The 23,292-nt window shown below is 42.2% G+C and overlaps 1 protein-coding gene across 11 annotated transcripts; it reads right to left on the bottom strand.

Moving 5' to 3' along the window:
* Positions 1 to 1,426: 1,426 nt before the first annotated feature.
* On the bottom strand, positions 1,427 to 22,698 carry Trpm (transient receptor potential cation channel, subfamily M). 11 transcript variants are annotated; one of them, XR_013087027.1, is made up of 22 exons: positions 21,561 to 21,719; positions 20,165 to 20,278; positions 19,824 to 19,906; positions 19,387 to 19,443; positions 17,908 to 18,094; positions 17,606 to 17,819; positions 17,063 to 17,222; positions 16,842 to 16,978; positions 16,619 to 16,775; positions 16,381 to 16,543; positions 16,013 to 16,321; positions 15,390 to 15,939; positions 14,792 to 15,003; positions 14,525 to 14,692; positions 13,753 to 13,812; positions 13,612 to 13,659; positions 12,481 to 12,693; positions 11,563 to 11,911; positions 11,148 to 11,293; positions 10,010 to 10,600; positions 3,414 to 9,942; positions 1,427 to 3,350 (listed from the first exon to the last, which is right to left on the bottom strand). XR_013087027.1 is itself a non-coding variant. In XM_076825917.1 (22 exons), exons 3-22 carry the CDS (start codon positions 20,225 to 20,227, stop codon positions 8,665 to 8,667), a joined length of 5,145 nt encoding a protein of 1,714 aa, XP_076682032.1. In that variant the 5' UTR covers positions 20,228 to 20,278; positions 21,561 to 21,719; positions 22,169 to 22,698; the 3' UTR covers positions 1,427 to 8,664. The 11 variants fall into 11 exon arrangements, 10 of the variants coding, with proteins under 10 accessions (XP_076682032.1, XP_076682034.1, XP_076682033.1 ...); XM_076825917.1 differs by adding an exon at positions 22,169 to 22,698 and having other exon boundaries at positions 1,427 to 9,942; XM_076825919.1 differs by lacking the exon at positions 20,165 to 20,278 and adding an exon at positions 22,169 to 22,698 and having other exon boundaries at positions 1,427 to 9,942.
* Positions 22,699 to 23,292: the final 594 nt, after the last annotated feature.

Below are 23,292 nucleotides of genomic sequence, written 5' to 3'. Positions count from 1 at the left end.
TCACCGCTAGGGCGAGGAAAGGTCGCGATAATGCGAATGTTTGTTTTGACGCGCTACCTCACGCGCGGCGGATCGCCTGACCTTCGCTGCTGGAACTTGTTGCGACGCGTTCCGCTCGCCACATCGCCCCACTTTAATTTATTTGTATTCACTACGCTTGAAATGAATTTTCTAAAAATCAAACGGTATACGTCCCTTGGAACGCCCTGTATATTCGTTCCAATCGAGGCCATTTCCATCGTGAGGAAAGCTAGGAGGAATGCAGCGTACCGGTGAGATGCTCTCAAGATTAATACGTTAAATTCTTTTTTCCACGTCGACTGCCAAAGAATCCGTCCTTACGCGCTTACGAAGGAAAACGTTGGAGGGCTTTCTCTCCTCGAAATATCGAACGATTCGGTCAATGTCCCCGGAATGGCAGGAACTCGAAGTGCAATTGAACAATCTGTTTATAATTGGCAGACGAAATTTCCTTTCCCATCGATTTGTTTATCGGGCTCGAGGGAAAGCGTGCCGCGCTTTTCCTCGAATTCCGCGCGCCATTATTCAAACTACCCGCCTCTGTTTTTATTACTCGCGAGCTAAATATCGAGTAATTTCACGCTGCCACGCGATCGTAATTATTCCACCTGCGGTGCGAGTCCTGCTTCTCCTAAACGACTCGAATTCCTTTGCGGCGTTGATCTAGAAGCGATGACACGGTTCTCGTTAAAAATGAGGACCTTGCGGCAAGAGGGGTGCAGCTACATTTTTTACCGTTTTTTAGTTATGGCGTGTAATATACGTAAACAAAAATTATTGCAAATAAATAATAATATTAATATTTAACATAAGAATATTAATATTTAACATAAGAATATTAATAATTAACATAAGAATATTAATATTTAACATAAGAATATTAATATTTTTATTTTTATTTCTTTGCAATAAGTTTGTTTAAATAAATAATAATATTAAATAATAAATAAATAATATTAATATATTATAATATTAATATTTCTATTATAGTATTTATTTTTGCCAATAGAAATAAAAATTTATCACCTGAATAACTATTACTTATTCTGTGCAAATATAAATTTTTCAATTAGCGTCCTCTTTTTAATATTAAGTCAAAGCAATAATTTTATAAAGTTTTTTCTAATTTACACGAAATTGGTAAATATGAAGCTGCACCCTTCTTGCCACAATTTCCTCAATTACTATTTTAAAAAACACTAATATTCAAAATTATTCAAATTTCTAATTAAGAAATTTAAGTAATTGACTTTCTAAATCATTAAACTGGATTCTGATACAATTTTTATTAAATCCTAAAGTATCCTTCTGTCTCCAAAAATATTACGGGGTCCAGGATTTGTATAGTCTAATGAATTTGAAAGAAATAAAATTAACGAGGGGGCAGGGTTATTAAGTTAAACGGTTCGAGATCGATGCTTACTTATATTTTGATGAATTCATTTTGATACCAGACTACAATATCGGCGTACCATCTCTCTTTCTCAATTTCCTTTTGCCACCGTTAGAACAGAATGCTCCCTCCAGTTCAGTCAATAAAGACTAATTATATTCGAATACACAGCAATACATCGCGAGTTGCAAGCGAAATTAGCCTAATCGACATGCGTCATTAGATGAGCCAGACTCCGGTAATCGTTATAATAAATACACACACATGGTATATATATATATGTATAATAAGCGCGTGCTGGATGTGTAAAAAGACGGAATAGATCCAAAATCCATTTAGTAGATAAAAATACTACAAAGTACATTATAAAATGTAATTGACGATACAATGATATATTCAATTAGAACGATTCGCCCATTAAGCAATGAAAAAGACTTCATAACATTAATAATCGACGATTGCAAGAATCTTCGTATTGCAAGAAAAAAAAAAATTATTTAAATATTCAACACTGAGAAATTATCCACCTATTACCAGACTTTCTTCCCCAAGTTTGCCTCGGACGAGAAAAGAAACAGTTATTTAACCGGCAGTACGCGTGATTCCATTTACCAAGAAGCTGAGCCACCTTAAAATCCTTCGTCGTAAAAACGTCCACTATTCTTGCGCGCCCCGTGCGGGAAGCTCGCGGCGCCATTTAACAGACACGGTCGCCGAACGCCCATGGGCGTTCACCGCACGTGACGCACCGCTCGGGCGAACATCTCGGTTTACGAATTATTAAACGAACCGAGAAGAAACCTGCCAAGATTTTTGCAATCATCGAGAGCTCTTTTAGCCGCTTTATCGAGCAAAAGGGAACCAAGGTACACACGTTCGCGATGTAACGATCGAAGACGCTTTCTTAATTGTTGATTTACAATTGCGAGGGTGTCGGTGAAAAACGAGTGTATGTACAGTAGAGAGGTACAGTATGTACAGCCTAACAATTTGCTTCTCGTGGTTGCTCGTGATTTTAATCCTTGCTCCTGCGATCACTAATTTTTACACCGATTAATGCTCGTTCGCTTTCAAACAGTTGCTGCTCCTAAAGCAATTAATTGCAGCTCGATTAATTCGCCATTCGATTTCCCAGCTAATTGCACCCTGGCCGAAAAGGAACGGTGGAAATTCAGAACAACGTCCGTCTACACAGATCGAGATTGCCGTTTTATTGTCTGATTGTTTATTGTTTCGCTTCGCACGGTAGTCCAGGTCGTGCTGGATTCAGTTCGCCGAAAGCCTTAGATCTTCCTCAAGGATTAAAAACACTGAAGGCAGGCCCTTCGTGCTCGTGCGACACAGTAGAAAATAAACCTCTGATAAAGTCGAGGGCGACCCCCGTTCGCCGTCGAAGGTCTCTAAAATTCTCCTCTTATTTTTTTTTGTCGATTTTTCGCTTTTGTACATCTTCAAGTGTGATTGTTAGATCGTTATACGAAGGTAACGAAGCGGAGGAACATTGTTAAACGTCGACTATACTAAAATATGTATATAACTTCGGATCAACTTTCCTCTTCTCACCCTCCCGCCCTTAGATCTCACTTTGAAATGGATTTTTTTTCACGCAGAGCACGCGTTGAAACACTTTGAGCCTTTGCAGTTGTGCGAAACTTACCGTAACAGTTATAAGGAGGATCGAAGGTGATCTTGATGTGATCGAGAGGAAATCAAGTGGCTAGTTAAGTGACTTTTAACGGCCAAGTGATTTTTTCTCCACTCTGCGCTGCTCAAAATAATTAAGGGCCCAGATCTCTGGGAAAGCTTGGAAAATTTGATCGCAACTTTCAAAGAATTTTATAATATAATTTGAATTATTAAATTAGAGAATTGTAATTTAATTTGGAATATTACATTAAGGAATTTTAATTTAATTTAGAATATTAAATTAAGAACTCTAATTTAATTTAGAATATTAAATTAAGAACTCTAATTTAATTTGAAATATTGAATTAAGAACTTTAATTTAATTTAGAATATTAAATTAAGAACTCTAATTTAATTTAGAATATTAAATTAAGAACTCTAATTTAATTTAGAATATTAAATTAAGAACTATAATTTAATTTAGAATATTAAATTAAGAACTCCAATTTAATTTAAAATATTAAATTAAAGAATTTTAATTTAATTTAGAATATTAAATTAAAGAATTTTAATTTAATTTAGCATATTAAATTAAAGAATTTTAATTTAATTCAGAATATTAAAATAAAGAATTCTAATTTAATTTAGATTATCAAATTAAAGAATTCTAATTTAATTTCTAAAATTGAAAATTGTAACTCCGGACAATTCTTACTAAAAAAAACAGAGTCAAAGATGGGGGAGCAGAATTTTTCTCAAACACCACTTCGCGTTCCAAGAAAGCGGAGCTCCAAAATTCGCGTGATATGTATCATATATTCGCCCACGTCCTCGCCCATTTCCCTCGATATTAATAATTTACCCATCCACTAATTACCTTGAGCAGCGCTCAAAAGAACCACGAAGGATCGCGACAGTGAAGCGTTACGCGTCTACTTACACACAATATATCTCCTCAACTATTTATACTTCGTCTATTTTCATAAATCTTGCGCGTCCCCCGGAATGTTATGCACTAAAACCTTGAGCAAACTCGGCTAGTACTGTTCGAATGTACGGTCCAACGATAATTACGATATAAACGGTGATCTCAATGCCTGGCAGGCGCAGCCTCTCAATCCTACCTTATCGAACCACATTCGAAAGCGTGCATTTTATCACTGAAACTGACAGCAGCTTCCACCATAAACATCGCTTCGGAACGTTCTTTTCGTTTCTGTTTCGTAAACGATCCTCGAGCGCGGAAGGAAAGTTGCCTTCGAAAGCTCGCGTCCACGAGAGAACTCGTCCGATCGATTGATTAAGCTTGCAGGTCATGGACAGAGAATTCGTCGATGATTTATTACCAAACGTTCGTTGCTTCGATCGTTCTCGATCATCGAGCTTCCTCTACGAAGCTGGACTTGCTTACTTTCATTCTACCTCGCCTCAATGCCATTTGGATTCGTTGACCAATGTTCAGAATTGTACCCTTTAATGCTACGAATTTCGTACATACAGCGATAGTAACGTTAACATTTAACGACCAACGGCAGACACTATTGCCGAAGCGAAGATGGGTGCCTTCGATAGGTTATGTCGCACTCTGCCACGCGAAATGAATTTTAACTACACATTTTCTTAGAAATCTACGCGTCGCTGAGTTCGAGGAGGCCCTAGAGAGGATCCCGACTCCCTCCTCGAACTCAGCAACCGATGGATTACAGCTGGAATTCCAACTGGAAGCTGGGCTACGCTACGCTGAATTTTAGGTTAGCTTTCGGTGGAAACGGTTCCATAGAATGTATTGAAGCTAATTTTTATTTTTTAAATGTAGCATAGCTTAGCTTAGATTCCCGATGGATTCGCAGCTTACTATTCGGACTCGCGTACCAAAGGATTCACATCGTGGATCTCGCCTACATGCTTAAATAAAAACTCAGCGAACAATCGTTGTCTCCTCGGCGCAGTCTTAAGTTCGCCACCACTCTTTCGTTCTGTCTCTCTATTTTTTTCTTAAAACTTTAGCTAACTATACACAGTGTTCGTTTGTATACAATTAGGCGTTCGGTCGTTTAGTGTCTTCTTGATTGATTTCTTTTTTTTTTGGTTTTTACGTTTCGATGCAAATATCAAATGTAGGTACTAACACGGATTGGCTTCGTTCCGTAAGAACGTCGTCCGCGTGATATGGTTCGTTCGATTTTACATGTGGTCCGTAAATCCCGTTTTCGACGCAGCAGATAGTGCGTGATAAGGCCCTAAATGTACGTCAAAAGATTCGTAAAAACGTTCGGCAGTAACGACGCGTAGACGCGTGCGAATCGTTCGTGACTGTCCCGTGATTCCCCATCGAGGCGACAGTCCTCGATTGTACGTTATTAACAAAAACACACTGTACGCGATTTCTAGATACTTTATAAGTTATTCGAAGCACTCTGCTGTCCCTCATTTGACAATATCATTTGCAGCTTTCTGCTAACATCGTAGAGGGCACTGCTGTCTGCGACAGTGAATATTGTTACACATATTCTCTCTTCGCAGGCAGCTGTGATCTTTGTAGCGCACAGCGATGTCCGCAGTTGATGCTATCGTAACTGAAGAATGTGAAGTACTTACATAACGATATTTATTTCAACCCTTCATGGTTACACTGGGTCCAATAGACCCGCTTTTTAACTTTGGAGCTTGATACCGGCAAGCTCCTGGCTTTCCTTTCCGATTTTTTTTAGTACATGTTGTCATTTAATTTTTTACTAAAACGCGACTGTTTAATATTCTACAATGTTCAAACTGTGTATTATAATTTTTGGGACTCGATTGGACTGATACAGTTCGTGCGGTAACTGTTTAAAAATCGGCCGTGACCACCGCGGGACTTCACAGAAGTGTGACCACGAAGGGTTAATTGTGTAACATCACTCCCATCGCTAAGCAGATACACTTTCTGCTTTAACTGTTTCGCAACCCTTAGAAAAGGTTCAACGCAAGGTTAAGAGACACTTAAGAATCGCAATGTTCATTACATTAGCAAGAATCAGAATACCGTGTAAAGTATCTAGAAATTGTACCTCTGCGCAATAGTTATAATATAAAAGAAATTTTGTATCGTCCCTAAAACATTTCGGCGATTATTCTTCCACGCATGCTTCCGCATTGGAACGACGGTAAACCTGCCAAAGGACGGTTCCTTTTTCTCACGCGAAGTCAGTTAACTTCGAATTGAATCGTTTCTTAAAACATCTGATTTAACGCAAACGCCATTCGCACGTGTCTAGGTGTAATAAAGCTACGTATAGTATCGTGTTGCAGGTAATCGTCTTACAAATTATTTACACTGAAACCTGATCTCATTGCCAGACCGAAACGATTTCAAGTGGCCTCTAAATTTACTAAAATGAAATTGCACCTAAAGCCAGTTCTGTAGATTCTCAGTTACAATTTCTTCCTTTACGCTAAGTACCTAGAGTTTCATTTAAGGGGAGATTCCGGTCTAAAAATCGATTTTCTTATTGTTTTGGAATGTGCAACGTGTTTAAAAGGATTTTTTGAAATTTGTAAAATTCCCGATGTTATGGATATTCAAGTAGTGACAAATGCACGGCTAACACAATCGGTGGAACCTGTACCTCGAAAAGTTATTATCTGATTCGACTGAAACCTTTTTTATTTTGAAGAATATACTTCTGGCTCGTGGAGAAACCGGTAGAATTTAAAAGAAATTTAAGATTTGTAATTTTTGAAGGCGTTAAAAGGACGAAAAGTCTAGGGAAAAAGTGATGTCAAACTTCAAGTGTAGTTATTTTCTCAAAAAATGTAATTTTTTGTAATTTTTGCTGGTCAGTCCACAAGCGAGTTTTATGCCCTTTAATAATCTGGCATTGTTTTTTATTTCAGACTAATAGTTTAGGTGCTACAGGTTCCACCGATTTGGATAAATTTTCTGACGCTTCGACTTTAACGACTCCCCAGTGCCGTCTGCAATGATTAATTATAAAACAAAAAAATACTTCTATAGTTTAAGACATCCTGAATACAATGCAACAAGTCCCATTAAATTATACGAAGTAGTTTTCCTTTAATTAATTCCTAAAGATCGCCTATTTTGATGGGCTCTAGACCGGAACAACTCCTTAAGCACGCATCGGTTCAACCCTCTCCGGTCCAGTGGAAGGGAGGACAGGAGAGGATCGAACGCTTCGATCACAATTTGTACGCTGTCGCTTTGACGATGCACAGCAGTAAGCTAATTGTACGTGCATACAAAATTGAAAAACACATGATCTAGAAAATGGAAGGAACTCGTGCGATTCTCATAGAATGCATTAAGCACGAAGCACAGGAGGTGGTCCTTTGAACGCACCTTTACGTAAAACTTCCTCAGAAGCCCCACAAAAATTCTGGTAATTCCAATTTCCATGTGGGCACGAACACATCTTCAACTGATTAGTACGTTAAAAAGAATTACGCGTTAAGCCGTAATTCAACAAACACTCGAATGTTCGAGTCACTGACTTTGGAAGTCAATATCGAAAGGATCTAACAAAAGCAATTAATTGATTACTTGGATTTAAACTATTAATACAATTTAGTGCTCTAAAAATCGTCATTTAAATACAACAAATGACAATGCCATCGTCTGCGATGGGTGAGTCGATTAAAATTTCATTATGTTCAACTTATTATGCACACAGAAATGAATATTGATATATTACAACTGTACACGGACACAATCAAATATTCAGATCATTTACATAATATACAGAGTCAGAAGTCTAGGATTCCAACTAGCTCAGAAATTCTGAATTGAGAATGTTCGATCGAACGGAATCAATTAATCAAAAGATATTTCCACTGCTGATTCGCCTTTAAAAACTGTAGCCCCAACTACGCGTAACAGAGATTTACAGAATTCATTCAATTAATTCTCTACAGGAAGTTTTACGTGGCCGTGGTTTAAAAAATAAATTAGTGTATAAACATACATATCGCGTGACATTAATTCCAATTGCCTTGGGTATTTAAACGTGCGCGATAAGTAAAACATAAAATCATACTGTACGCGTTGCTTCGTGAGACTGTGATAAAAGAATCTTGCACCGCTGTTACATAAGAAGCGTAGTATTTAAACGCGAGGAAGTAATCGCAGAGTATGCGTGCAGCTTGATACCCAAAGCAGCTGTAATATTATCCAGTATAATCTATATGTTTATATGTACATATTTATGTGCATATATACACAATTTGCTAAGTACTTTCAGACGAAATTAATCAGGCTAGTCGCGCTCGTGCGAAAGAAAACGTTAAAAAATTCCAGCTAAAGTGTCTTGGTAAAGTAATTTCCGGATCAGCAGCACTTTACGCTGTAAGTGACCAAATAATTACTATACACGCCGCGATCATTGCAACGCATGTGTGCGAAATAACTTTCAATTCGTTCCCTTATTCAGCACATAAAGCGCTGCTCCGTTAGATCCTCATCTACACCTAAACTTAACGATAAGTTCCCATGCAATCAGAAAAATAATTTAAACCAAAGATACATTTCAGCGCGTTCTGTTAACGCGGCTGATATCTGCTCGCGGAGTCTCGAGGTTAACGCCGCGCGATGTGCATTGCGGTTACCTTGAAACGAGCATAGCGATTCAGCACATGGTTTCCGAGGCTGGAGCAGGTACGGTGCTCATGTTCTTGTCGTTGGGGTCAGGGTTCTCGGAATCTCGGATAGGCGGCCTCGAGAGCGTTTGCTCGATCTCCCTGGTGACGCTGATAGTAGGCGCAGGCCTCCTGGAGTCCTCGTCGATCGCGGAAGCCCTTCGCAGCTGGTGCCTGTGCTCGTTGGATATGAAGAACGGTCCGGCGCTGGCTTCGTCCGAGGTGTGCAGAGCCTCGTCATCGCCACCGATGTATCTCCTCTGAATCAAATCCTCCATCTGCTGGTAGTCGCAGTCCTCGGCGTCGCGCAGATGCTCGTTCTCGATCTGCCACGCCATCTCTGCGTTGGACATCTCGGAGTGGTGCCTGACCCTCGACGGCGGCGGTGAGATCGGTGGCGTTCGCGGGGGACTCAGGAGGCCGCAGTAGCTCTCCAGTTCGTCGGTGATGCTCGTGTACTCGGCGCGCATCGCCAGCAGGATGGACCTCTGCGTGCTACTGCTTGACGACACCGAGGGGATCACAGCGACCCGCGGCTCCGCCCATGTTACACCCCTAGCTGTACCAGACGGATGCGCGTCATCTGACTCCGAACGTGTTCTACTATTCTGCCGCATGGGACGCTCCGTGGAATCCTGCCTCGCCGGCTCCGAGGCCGGCGCCTCGCTGCTCGCTTCCCTGCTCGGCTCTTTGCTGGTAGCTTCCCTGCTAGTGTCTCTGCTCAGCTCCCTGCTAGTCTGTCTACTTGGATCCGTGCTTGGCTCCCTGCTACTGGGATCCCTGCTCTGCTCCGTCTCGAGCTCCCTGCTGTCCGACTGCGACTCCTTCTTGATCGTCTCCCCTTCGCCGTCCCCCTTGCTGACTTCGGTCTCATGGCTGGTCGTCGTCTTCACGTCGTCTTGAACGTTCTGCCCGTCCCCGCTCTCGGACGAACCGTTCCTGCTGAGGTTCTCGCGCGACGCGACCGCCTCCGAGTGCTTCAGCGGGTCGTCGTCCAGCGGCGGGCCCACGCTGAGGAATGTGCCGTCGGTCAGCGATCGCACGAGCCTCTTACGCCTCGCCGCGATGCTCGGCAGCTGGGTGTGGGAATCGGTCTCCGAAAGCACCTCCGAACGCTCCGACACTCTGCGCTGGCGCACCTCTATATCCAAGCTAGATAAAGTCTCCATGTTGGGCATGTGCGTCGCCATGAACCGATGGATGACGCCTAGATGCGCCAGGGTCTGCTCGGTCAACTCCTCTAGCTTCCGAATGCGGAACTCCACGGCCTGTGACAACGAAGGGCATGTTTCAGGTTTTATGGGATTGGAATAATTGAGTGAGCGGTGTTGTTACCTGGAGGGAGGCGTTCTGCGTGTTCTCCTTCTTCTCGATGTCCTCTATCTTCTGGTGCATGTTCTCCACCCTCTCCGTGGTGATCTTAACCCGCTCCTCCGTCGACATCTGCAGCTTCAGCTCTTGCTCGCGAAAGTATCCCTCGACGCAGTCCTCCTCGAAGTCATAAAGACGCTCCATGTCGTCGGCTTCTAGGAACAACTTAAGCCCATTGTCGTACGTTTCACCGGTACTCGCTTTCCCTTGAGTCACATATCGCAGCACATATTTCACCAGCAGGTATATGTGACAAACTACAATGAGCGGGGGGGGTAAAACTGGTTTCTGTTCGTACTCCATAACAACAGTAAAACGTTGGAACATCCATACTTGGTGCGCCACCGCGTTTACCTCATTGAATATATTATTGAATACCGCAATCAGGAGGTTTATCAGCAAAATGTTCGCGATTAAAAGATAGATGGACATTACGGCGGGCGTAATCCAGCGGCCTGGGAGGCACGGTATCATTCCTGGCTCGTCTCCGCAGTCCGGGTCTATGTTGTCTGCGTACACTTCTCCGTAAAGCATGAAGTAAGGCTCCATGAATATCTGCATAACAGGGAGCACAACATCTTGTAAGAAACAAAGGTGTGATTTTTGGGAATTTTTTTCCCAGAAACTATAAAACTTTATTCAAAAAACTTTTTTCTGTTTGAAAGGTAGTAGATAATTTAAATATAAAAAAGGACTAGATAATTTAATATAATAACTAAATTTTTTTGAATTTTCGATTTTAGATAATCCATTCCCGATTAATCGTGGCCACCGCAAACCCCTCTTTCCAACAGGACATCTAGGAGATTGTAAATAACTTTGTTATTAATAAATATTTTTTAAAACCAAAATTCAGAGACATAGCTAAATGTACTACCTTTCACACAGAAAAAAAGTTTTTTGAATAAAGTTTTATAGTTTCTGAGAAAAAATTCCCAAAAACCACACCTTTTTCGGCCTCCTGACTGAGCGTAAGCCCTTAAGGAGAGGAGCTTTAATTCCTAAGGATCGCCAATTTTCATGGGCTTTAGACCGGAACCTCCCCTTAAGTTCCTACGTATTTATTAATGCGTAGGGTTATGTAATCGAATAAAGTACATACGTCTCGAATGATTTTGAACTTGGGCTCAGCGTTGGGATTCAGAATGGCTTGTCGAGTGACACCGAAGCTCATTAGTACGACTAATAAAAGCACCACAAAGTATATCATGTTTTTTACCATCTTTCCCATCATAGTAACCAAAGGACCTGAGCAACATAACGAAACAATTGATCGTACACATGTATAATCTTATAACTTTAGCTAAGGCGACCTTCAGGTTCTCTGAGCAATTGACCAAACACATGAACCGAGGCAAGCTCAGATAACTTCAGGTACGGAAAACCCGAGGCGACGCGAGCCTAGATGTGAGTGCGGAAAGAAGTTGCGCCGAGGCGAGGAGGGAGCCTACCTTAAGTATAAAAATTTTCTGAAATTGCCAAACCTGAAGGTCCCCTTGTTAGACAATGAAACTTACCAAAATACTTGTTCACGCCAAGGATATTAAGTATCCTCAAGTACCAATAAATGCAATCAACGCAGTAAATAACACGCCCGACGTCAAGGGTGGAGTGTCGCAAACGCAAGGCTAGACCAATTTGAAAAAAAATTATAGCAGCCGCGTCGCAAGGGTTCCACATGTTCCACGCCCACACGCTGAATTTATGCGAGAGTGTGGCTGGCTCGGACGTCGCGATCTCGCGCACTTTCTCGCAGCCCAATGTGCAGATGTACATGATTGCGTAGATCTCTGCCAGCGAGGGATGATCGTCCATGTGTATGAGAATGCAGTACGAGAAGAGGACCAGAAACACTATGTACGCTATCTGTAATACATAGATGAACATACTTTAGTGACATTTTATTAAACAACTAGCAAACTACCCCTGCGCTTCGCTTCGAACCTAAGAGATATTGAGGACTCCATGAAACACACATTCCACCCCTTTCCACCACCCCCTTAAGGGTTGATTAGGGCAAAATCTTGAAATTGGTTTTTAGGCATTTATGTGGGTAACCTTTCGAAGTAAAAAAGCAAGTTGATATCTAATCAGGCCGAAGAGATTTTAAGAAATCCGTGGAAACACATTTCACCTCTTTTCGGTCCCTTAGGGGTCGATTAGGGCAAAATGGTGAATCTGGTTTTTAGATATTTGTGTGGGTAACCTTTGTAAGTAAAAACCATGTTGATATCTAATCGGGCCTAAGAAATAATAAGGAGTCCCAGCGAACATATTTCACCCCTTTTTATTCCCTTCGGGTTGGTAGAATTTAAAAAAATGCCTACTTATCGAGCAGCTACGTCGCAAAAGGAATACACCCTCGGAGTTTCATGCTTCTAGGGTTTGAGCTGGACGCAACGATTATATAAGTATAGATGACGCGGACAACTTACCGCGTTCGCCCAGAATTTCGTGATCGGAGCTGTATAAAATTCGTACAGCTTTTTCTTCAATCGCAGCGGCCTGCTGTTCTTAATGTCATAATAATCAGAGTGAATGCCATAAGCGCGGTGCACTATGTCGTCGCTGTCCGTCAGGACCTTCCCATTCTCTTGTACAATTGTCTCCTTCACTATCGCCGTAGTGTGCTCGTTGCTGATCAATGCCTACACGAAGATAAAACAGTTGCAGTAAAATGTGTGCAGACCATTCTGCGATCGTACAGGACATTTACACACAGATAATAGGAGTTCTCTGAGTACCGGACACATATCAGTGACTGTCTTTACTAAGTCCCGGACATTCTTGTACACCATTTACAGTAAGGATCGTTGCTAATCAATCAAGGGAAAGTGATCTGGTGGAACGATACATAATACATAAATAGCAAACACTAAGACGAGTATATATGTCTAGAGCGTTCTAAACTGTTGTGGAAGGAGATAGAAGAGAAATTTGATATACATTCTGTACAAATGTGCGACTTATCGATATTTCATTGGATAATAATACGGAGAGATAGCGAATGAGATGAACATTGTACTCTAGCGTATGAAAAGCTGGGGGTAGTATCGGGGACAGACGGGCTTAGTAGCTGAGGAGCCGTGAGAACTAGAGAACAGTAAAGAATAGAAAGCGATGGATAGAGTGCGAGTTGTGTTAAGAATTACGGCCGTGTAGAATATAAATCATTAGTGCATTTTAGTACGCGATGCGAGGGAGGTGATAGTTTTCCATTGGCGATGCTCTCGAACGATTCTTTTCCCATTTATCTTTTACTCGACGAATCTTTAGATGGAAATTTGTGAAAAGCCAAGGGTACACATTCTATAGTACCATGTAACAATTACTGGGGACGTACTGGTAACGATTCCAAATTGTAACTGTAACGGGAAATATCGGTATGTCGTATTTAAAATGAAAGTCTGGCCCGTACAAGTCAATCGGCGTACATTTATAAGGACGATACCGATATTTCTTTTACGACGTTTTATTGACACTGCACAAATGAATTGGGGGGGTAATTATGTTACAACACGATTCGTTTACGACAGAAACGTTTAACGTCTAATTATCATCCTCACCGGGACAGATTCCGATATGGAATACACGGAGGTTTTCCTGAATGATAACTAATAACAAAAGAAAGATAGTTGAAAAGTGCACCGAGAAGTGTGAACTTATTGGTCATAGAGTCATTGGGTCTCAGGCCATTATAGATATACCTTAGCGCCTTGTTGGCTGCTGGATTTGTTGCGTATGCTCAGGCTCCTGCGCTGACGTTTCTAAAAAACAATTCATACGCATACCCACATAGTCTATGAGTCACAAAACACATTACGATACCTCTAACAGTGATCTATACGTTATACCATTGAAATACTGACCAATTACTAATCGTATGGCATTTCTCTCAAGTATCTAGACGTTCACATTTAAATGTCAAAGAAGTATAAAAGTACTACGCCTTCCACACAGACGATAATATAACGACAGGTAGCTAGACACTCGGTAACACGCTCCTTTCCATTAACACGTTTCACGCTCTAACTGCTGGAAGGGTCCAATGCAAGTACGTAAAAGGCTCCGCAAAGTGTTCTCCCTTTATAGCCGATGCGTAAACAGAACCTACATGCGTATACGTTTCCATCTAAGCTCTCTAAACTACAGTTCAAAACCAGCAACCATCTATACCGATCGATCGTTTTTCCAAGTAACGTATTATATCCCACGGCAGCTTCTAACAATCGTATTAGTAATTCGAGTACTTTGATCCAACTTGCTACTTATAAAAAATAATAAAGCAGTGATCGCCATTGTTTCGAAACTAAACTAATAATTGCAGCATGAAATGAGTAATGCAGTGATTAACAGCAAATTCGCTTGTAGATTACTAGAATTAACTTTCAATATCTTGTTTGTCTTCAGCAAGAATACCTGTCGCATACTTATTTAATACAATACGTCGAGAATTTTACTGAATGGAGGGATTGTCACCTCGACGTCCGGGCCAGTCGGCGCGCCGTGCTCCGAATCACTGTCCTCTTTCTCGTCCTCGAGCGCTATCAAGTGCTCCTCCTGCGTCTGGGGCATCAGCTGCAACTCCTCGCGACTCTTAAACTCCAAACGCGCTATGTAGAACGGGCAGACCAGCCCGAGCACGACCTGATAGAAACGCAGCGTCATATAAACTGCGCGCAGAGTTCGAAGACACAAAGCAAATGGTATCGTTCTTCTTCTACCTGTAGCAAGCATGTCAATCACCTTCAAGTTTGTGTTTTTCCTTGTACGCAAGCCTCCCATCCACAAATCAGCCAAAATAATCTGGCTGCAGGGGTGAGCCAGAAGGGGGCGATGATTGGCCGTGACCGCTAGAGAAAGGCACGTTTGGCCGGACCAATTTTGCAGCTCGGAAGTTAAGAGCTGCTGCGTTTGATCGTCGTCCTGGCGATAACAATAGTCTAACAGTTCCAACGCTATTGGAAAGAAAAGTTAGACATCATTAGCATTTCGAGCAAAAAAAAATCGCACGATTTTTGCATGAAAAAATCAGATCTTCAACTTTAAATAGCCATTTTGTGTTAAATTGATATTTCGGAAATTCCCTTCGCAAAACCAAATTTTTAAAAAGGCTTCTTGGATGTCGATTGTTACTTTATTATAAACGTAAATATTTTTCTACGAAAAAATTACCAAATGTTCTTTAAATGTTGCTCTGTTAATTGCAAAAAGTTCTGTAAAAATATATGCTTCCGCTTTTTCAAAAAAAAATTCTGCCCGACTAGGTATAGGCCTTTAAGCTTGACGATGCAAATAAACGGTTAAACAATCGTCGCGGTAAATAGTAGAAACGCATCGGTACCTATATTTTCAAATTCCTTCCCATAGCTCCGCAGCTCGTCATAGACTTCTGTTTCAAGATCATCCTCTGCTGCTTCGTGAGCCATTGCTTTGTACAGCTTGAGGGCGACAAGCGCTTTCGCCAACGCTTCCTCCCCGTGCTGCCACATCAGCAGAGCCATTTGCTGCCGCTTCGTCAGCACCGCCCAGATCAGCAGCTCGTTGAAAGGGTAATCAAAAAGCGGGGTGTCGCGATTAGCAGGCAGCGTCTCGGCAAGCAGGCTCATCGTCGTCGAGCTGTCCTGCTTGCTGCCGGACCCGGAGTAGTAACGATTGAAGCTGCTCGACACGCAGCTGTTTCGATGCATGTGCTGCTGGTGGCCCCCGGACCTCTTCATCACTTTGGTATAGATCACCCGGAACCGCCTGCGCGTGTACTGGGAGCGATACGCTCCGCCCATTAGCTTGTTTATCACCAGCCCGATGTCGTGCAGCGTGTACATGTAGCCGCGCGGGATATTCGGCCGCACGTCTCGGAGAATGTAGCCCAACGTGTTCGAGGGGCCTTCTTTCTAACGAACAGAAATTTCTACATATAAATAGAGAATACAGCGCGATGGTGCCTGGCCACTTCGGGCAACTTACGGTATTGTACAGCTCCTCGAGGCGCGGTATGGACAAGAACTTCCGCATAGAGACACCGTTCTCCAGGAGAAGCTTCACGAAATCGATCCTGTCGTGCTGCAAGGCTTGCATCATCGCCTGCTCCAGAGCGCCCGGCGGCCATTTCTGCCCGTAAACGAATATCTCGCTGCGCGCTATGTCCACTCTGTTCCAAATCAACGACAAGGACAACTGTTCAGCCGGGGATAATTGCTTGGATTTAAACAGAGCTGTTAGTATCGTTTGATCCAGCTCCTGAGGGCGATCCTGACTTATCCTGAATACTGTTATCTGTAAATAGATGTGAAATGCTGAGCTCGAAGGTGCGAATGGCCAGCTCGATGACTTACCAAGTGCTTCCTACGCGTACACTGCAGAAGTTCGGAGTATAATTGGCACGCTTGCTCCGGGGAAACACTGAACGCACGCTTGATTGTATCCAAAAGGTGTTCTCTCATGCTCTCTAGTGGTCCCTCGTTCTCTCCACTCTCTCCGTCTCCCTCTGATGCGTATCTGTACGTGGTTATTGAGTCCGGTTATAATTCTGTTCTCCGAAGAGGTATAAGCGATTAATAAATTCATCGTTACTTGTGCATGAAAGCAATGAGATCCGCAGCACGACCCGAACCATCGCAGACCACTACAGGGACAGGGGGGTCGTCTGTAACGTACTCTAAAACTGAGCGAATCGTATTTGTTCCTCCCTCGATTACCAACGCCACGATAGGGATACTGCTATGCATATCTGTAATAGGAAGATCGTGTCAGCTCCTCGAAGACTGGCGAACAGTGATCAGCGAAACAGACATACATGGCTGCAATTTCAAGTTGGAAATGTATTTCTCTAGCCTCCTACGTAAAACGATCTCTGCACCGTATCGACCACCGGTACCATTATCTACCAGTAAAAAATATGCGTGTCGATTATTTAGAACTGCGTACTTGGACCTGGAAAGTTTCGATGAATGTAAATTCAGGCGATGGAGCATTTATGGAAGATTGTACAGGATTAAGAACAAGATTTATCCTCACCATGGAGACGAAAGGCAATCGTACGTAATTTCACCACCACGGCCCACGAGTTCGTGGCTCTTGTCTAGGACTCCCCATGGCGCTATGCCTATGCTCACAACGCGCCCTTGTCTTTGGGATCTTTCTAATAGCAATGCGTCTCCCACTTGCCTCGTGACACCTGTGATTATTCAAGCGACACAGTTTAAGGGAAATATTCATAGCGCCAGAAAAATGCTCCCTCGAAGCTGGAGCTGTAATTATTCCACTATTCGAATAATTTCGAATACGAATAATTTCTTCGAATATTCGGAGTGATGGAATTTCGGATCGTACCGAATAAGAATCTGAACATGAAATATTTGTTCACGCATTACCGTGATACTTAGACTATTCGAATATTCGAATCTCAAATTCGAATTCTCTGGTATTCGAATATTCGAATCTCAAATTCTCTGGTATTCGAATATTCGAATCTCAAATTCGAATTCTCTGGTATTCGAATATTCGTTACAGCCCTAGTCGAAGCTACAAGTACGCAAATCAGTTTCAAGGGCCACCGACCTGTGTTGGTTCCACCTGTAAAGATCCATGCACCGGTTGTCTTCGCAGCCTTCAACAAACCTTTCCTCAAAACTTTCTTTAAAGTGGGCTGCAGCTCGAAATTGGACCGACCGCCGTGTACAGTGATAAGTAACTTGGGTAATCCCAAATTCCATTCTCTACACAATAACTGTACTATTGGCTCTGGCCTTGTGTCGTGAGCTAGCCTCACGTACTACAAATGAAGTATCGATACACAATAATAAAATATAGCTCAGAGGAGTACAGTTCGCCGTTAAATTTGATCTGTGTACACCATTTACCTGCGCCTTCGTTGGATGTGGCCCACCTTGGAATTCAATCGTGCCGTACGCATCAGTTGGATTTGGGCGTGTATTTTTGCCAGGGGACCATTGCTCCCTGTCCTTTTCTTTGGTATTAATAGCAGTGAAACTTTGGACATCCGCACCGGTTCCGCAGTGATGAGTGTAGGAATATCCACAGCAACATCTACAATCATCGATTCGTTGTCATTGTTTCTACGGCGAATCGAATGTGTCCAGTTGCAAGCGAATATCAACTTCGTTGTTTAGTTATATAGGTACATCGATAAAGAGAAATACTATTCTGTGTAATGGCAGTCTTTTGCAACTAATCTCTTTTCCGGCGCATTTTTTTACGTAGGGAGATCTTGGAACAATGGCGGATTTACCAGGGCAGCCGATGAGCAGTCGCCTACTGAACCCCTGCCCAGAAGGCCCCCTGGGGCCCCATCCTTAAAAAAAATTATGATTTTATCCAAACTATATTTTTTTCTGTACTACTACACTGATGAGACCGTTTTTAGTAAACTACCTCTTCATTTTTCTGAAAAACGGGCCCCTCCAGAAGGCCCCATCCTTAAAATAAAATTATGATTTTATCCAAACTATATTTTTTTCAGTACGACTACCCTTAGCCCGATATTAGTAAACTACCCCTTCATTTTCCCGAAAAAATGGGCCCCTCAGAACGATTGCCACCTGGGCCTTTTTTCTTAAATCCGCCACTGTCTTGGAACATACTACTGTACGAACAATTACTTCTATGCGTATGTACTATGAAGCGTGATGTTACTGTAATGACAACGTTTCTTGTAGAACTAGCTTAATTACGTGGCTAAACGATCACAGGGGAGATGAATGACCTCTGAGAGAGAAAATAAATGTTCTGCGAGAAGCGATAAGAAAGAAACAGACCTAAAGTAACATTTTATTAGCGAGATATCCGTTACAAGCAGCTAAGAAATTATTCGATACACGTTCGTGTATATTTTAAAGCTCTACGGCTTTCTTGTACAAACCACTATTGCTGAGAACAATGTAGAAGGCATGTAACGTAAGAGTGTGTTGTTAATAAATAATTAAGAATACGTAACAAAATATTAGATCACAAATCTGACGTATTTGCAGAAGCAACGTCGAAATATTTCTTTTCTCGGTAATTATATAGAAGAGGGCACACCTCACCGATTTTGATGACCTTGAAGTATGCTGCAAAGGTCGTCATTCTGAACAACTTTTTTCTGTACATGTTACCGCCGCTCCTAATACCCGGGACAAGTTGGAAAGTGGAATGCGTTGCGTCGGAATAAATCAACAGAAGTTTTTCGCAAATATCTCGGAGGCGAAAGTCGAGCGGCGGTAACATGTATAAGAAAAAATTGTTCAGAATCATGACAACATATTTGAAGGTCATCAAAATCAGTGAGGTGCTTTCACAAAGAATTCTTAATCGCGAGAGACCGCATAAGAAACTCTCACCTGGAAGTAGTGATCACATCATATTCTGCATTCTTATCGCCCTGTACTTGCAAAAACCTATAAATGGAACGAAAGAAAGAAAAGTAAATGAAAAGGAAATGAACATAAGAAAATGTGTTAGTAACGACCTAAGAAAATTCAAAGGTAAAGGAAATGACCACAGACAACATATAACAAAACAAATATGTTAAGCAATTAATTTATGATTAAAAACTGATCGTGAAATGAATGGCCGAAGGAACTCCGTGATCATTATCGTAAACTTTCTTATATTGCCTCCGCAAAAATGTTGTTTCCTCGGGGGAACAATGTGTACGCGTTTGCAAATAATACAAATCCGATAAACCTAATGACCCTGTTGAACCTAATCGCTTATTCAAAACAACATTATTCTATGTTCTGTGAAACTTCTAAGTTCGTTTACAGGTGTTACATACCTGTGCTCGTCTTTAGCGCTCGGAATGAATTTCGAACATTCCCTCTTCTGGAAGGTCGCCTCTATCCAACTGCGTTCAGTTGCCTGTAACAAGTTTTTCATAATTAATTTCCAATCCGAACGAGACTTCCCTCGCTACTTCCTTATAAGAAATAGGGCTGGGACTATTTGTCGAATTTTTCGGTATTTAAATATTCGAATACTCAAATATTCGAAGTTCATTTGTAGCATTCGAATACTTGTAAAATATTAGAAATATTAAATTATTCGAACAGTCCCAGCCCTAATAAGAAACGGTTTGATGCATTCCTTCTCAATCGAAGGGAACAAACCAAACTATACCTTTGCCTTTTTTCTCTTCATCTTAGGAGTACTAGCTCCACAGATAATACTCCCGATTGCCATCTTGATGTGTATTGCAACATGTATTCACCTTAACATTAACCGATACACTAACTAAAAACAAAATTAAACAAAACCAAATAAAAATGAATAAAAGGTCACAACGAAACATCATAAAACCTAAACGCGCTCTCGTGTTTGCACAGAGAACGCATCTAATAATGAAAGCGAACGTAAAACAGGAAATGGGATATTAAACGTAAAACTTACACACAACAGAGATAAGATAAATCAACGAGATAAGGGAAATACACTTTAATATACCTGCATCGAACATTTGCGTCTCTACATTTAATACAAATCTTTTCTAAGAGGCTCGTTCGCTGGCATTTGTAAACGAATAAGCTCTCTATCGTGATACGCTTGCCGAATCGACACAGCAGAGAAAAGGCAACCAGCATATTATTGATTAAGAAATGAGATTCAACAGTATCGAGTCAAATCTTCTATGTTAACCCTTCGGTGGGCGCGCCCGCGGCAGTTAGCCGGAAATTTTACATTTTGTTACAAACTGGATCCATGTCCAGTTAAGGATTCTTCCAGCGGACATTTTTGCATCATGCTACGTACTTTTCAGGGTCAAATTCAGTTTGGAAGTGTCTCTAATTGAATGAAAACGAAAGTATACCGCGTATCCAGTGGCGGATTTAAGAAAAAAGGCCCAGGTGGCAAACGTTTTGAGGGGCCCACTTTTTCAGGAAAATGAAGAGGTAGTTTACTCAAAACGGGCTCAGTGTAATAACACAGAAAAAAAATATAGTTTGAATAAAATCATAATTTTGTTTTAAGGATAGGGCCCAGGGGGGCCTTCTGGGCAGGGGCCCAGGTGGCAACTGCTCACCGGCCGCCCTGTTAAATCCACCACTGCGCGTATCCTGCAGGCGAGTGCCCATGTACTCACAAAGAGTTTCCCAGGTGTCCGCCTCCGATTGCTTTAAATATGTTTCATAGGAGCGAAAACTAAGATATATGTGTTTCTTTTAACGCGGCCCGTTTTCATATTTAGGGGTGAAACCACACCTCAGTGATACAAGGTTTTCAGGTGTTTGTCTCTGATTGCTTTTCATTACTTGCAGATGGATGTGGACTAATTTTCTGTTTATTACCTTCATCACCATTAATATTCTATGTTCATTGAATAAAATATTATTAAGCAACTAATGTAATTTCGATTTTCTTCTGTGAGACCTAAAATTGTCTAAATTTAGAGGTAAAACCACGAGAACTCCGATCGTGGTGTAAAACCCGCAACGCGCCCACGCATGCAAGTCCGAAGAGCGCGCCCACCAAAGGGTTGATACCCCGTCGCATTAAAGCAATCTTTTGTCAGACTCACCACTCGGCAGCTTTTAGTTTTGTCTATCATATCTACATAGAACTGCATGAATAAATCAGTCGCTATTTCGAGCCGAATAGAACAGACGTGTCCGGAGCCCCGAGCGACTTTGCAGTGACCGCTACCAGCGGGTGCTGAGCTTGCAGCAATTACACCTATCTGAAAAGAAGATTAACGCCAATTTGAACCGAAATTATATAATTTTTAACTCGATTCCCTCCGTTTACAACGGAGCGAGCGGTTCTCAATTACGACAGCGTACGACGGACCTTCAACAGCCATACGCCTGCCCTCAAAGAAACCGAAGTCTCGAGAATCTCGGAATAACCTGATCCCAGAAATTTGATTTAACAAGAACATAGAAATTTAAATCTGACGTCCCAAAAATCAATGATTATGCAACGTTCGGGGGAGCATCTCGCCCGTGAGGTTTAAAAAATCGGCGGGAAAGTTCGTCAACTGTCATGTGCCCGTGGAGCTAACCTGGAAAATCGATGTCGTCAATATTCATCGCGAAAGCACGGAGAATCCCCGCCACATTCGGACGCTCCGATTAATGTAATCGATGGGAATAACGAAAGAGAAATGAATAATGGGAAAACACGTACCGAGAGGTTTCCTCAAGTTACAGTGGTCATCGCGCGTGGAATTATCGCGCACGCTGCTGTGCGGCCGCAACAGTTCCCCACGGTTTCCCAGCAGGCCTATTGCAATTCATAAAATCCTTCCTTACGTCACGCAATTAACGCTGCAGGATATCTGCCGCACGGCGTTCGCATCTTCTGCGGCGGGACGTTGCGTCGCTGGATACGGGGCTCGTGGTTCTGCCAGATGCGACGTGGGTGCGAGTAATCGTGTGGAGGAGCGTCTTCCGCAGAGGCTTCCTTTCCCATGTCCCTCGTATCATCCCTCGGAAATATCGAGCTCGCTCCCCTGCATCTATGCCTGCATCGTTACTTGGCGAACTAGGCCAAGAACAAGGTTAACTTCGACATTGACTCGAAGGTATCGGCAGTGGCGTCAGCTGCAGCGTTCGAATCGCGAATCGAACGATTCGTAATTTTGGCGGCAATAAATGTCCCACGATGCTTTTTGTGTGTTTATTGATAAACTTGGCTCGATAATACACCGACGCTTTTAATTAGAGTTGTTCGGGTACTCGAATAAAACGAGGCGAGCCTGGCTCGGCTCGACCGACCGGGCCGAGCCGGGTAGGTACACGTAAATTAAGGGCGGCACGAAAAATCTGGGTAGCTCGAATTTTTTCGGGCGGCTTGAAAAATCCGGGTAGTCCGAAACGTTTCGGGCCGCCCGGAAGAACCGGATACATAAGCGCTATATATTGCACAAAAGTACACCCTCAAAAAATTTATATACGCACACTAGATACGAGGAAAACATGAGTGGTGCGAAGTTAGCACAAGCCCGGGGGGTTTGAAAGTAGTTGGAATTCTTTTAATAAGTAAACTTCAAGATTATAAATTAATCAATACCCACTTGGAAACGGGTGTTTGGCCCGAAACAATTCGGGCTATCCGGTTCTTCCGAGCGGATTTTTCAAGCCGCCCAAATATTCGAGCACTTGAACAGCCCTACTTTTAATTGTGGGACGTCGATTCTCAGATCCATGGAAGATGGAAGTTTTAATTCGAGTGACCTCGAAAGATGTTCGCTGTTGCACGAACTGGGACTAGTTTCGGGGTTTCGCGCGGCGCGTGATATTTGAATTGGG

The sequence above is a fragment of the Andrena cerasifolii genome, chromosome 13 (genome assembly GCF_050908995.1).
Source record: "Andrena cerasifolii isolate SP2316 chromosome 13, iyAndCera1_principal, whole genome shotgun sequence".
In the NCBI taxonomy this organism is placed as follows: Eukaryota; Metazoa; Arthropoda; class Insecta; order Hymenoptera; family Andrenidae; genus Andrena; species Andrena cerasifolii.
Note: the sequence above shows the minus strand (reverse complement) of the source record. Positions and strands in the feature narration are given on the sequence as shown.

What these genes read in the sequence shown, in the direction of transcription:
- Trpm (XM_076825917.1), bottom strand. Translation starts at nt 20,227, where the DNA reads ATGGCAATCGGGAGTATTATCTGTGGAGCTAGTACTCCTAAGATGAAG. An exon ending in CACATCCAACGAAGGCGCAG is followed by an intron (nt 17,820 to 17,907) that starts GTAAATGGTGTA and finishes CTTCATTTGTAG; the next exon opens with TACGTGAGGCTAGCTCACGA. An exon ending in CAACTTGAAATTGCAGCCAT is followed by an intron (nt 16,776 to 16,841) that starts GTATGTCTGTTT and finishes TTCCTATTACAG; the next exon opens with ATATGCATAGCAGTATCCCT.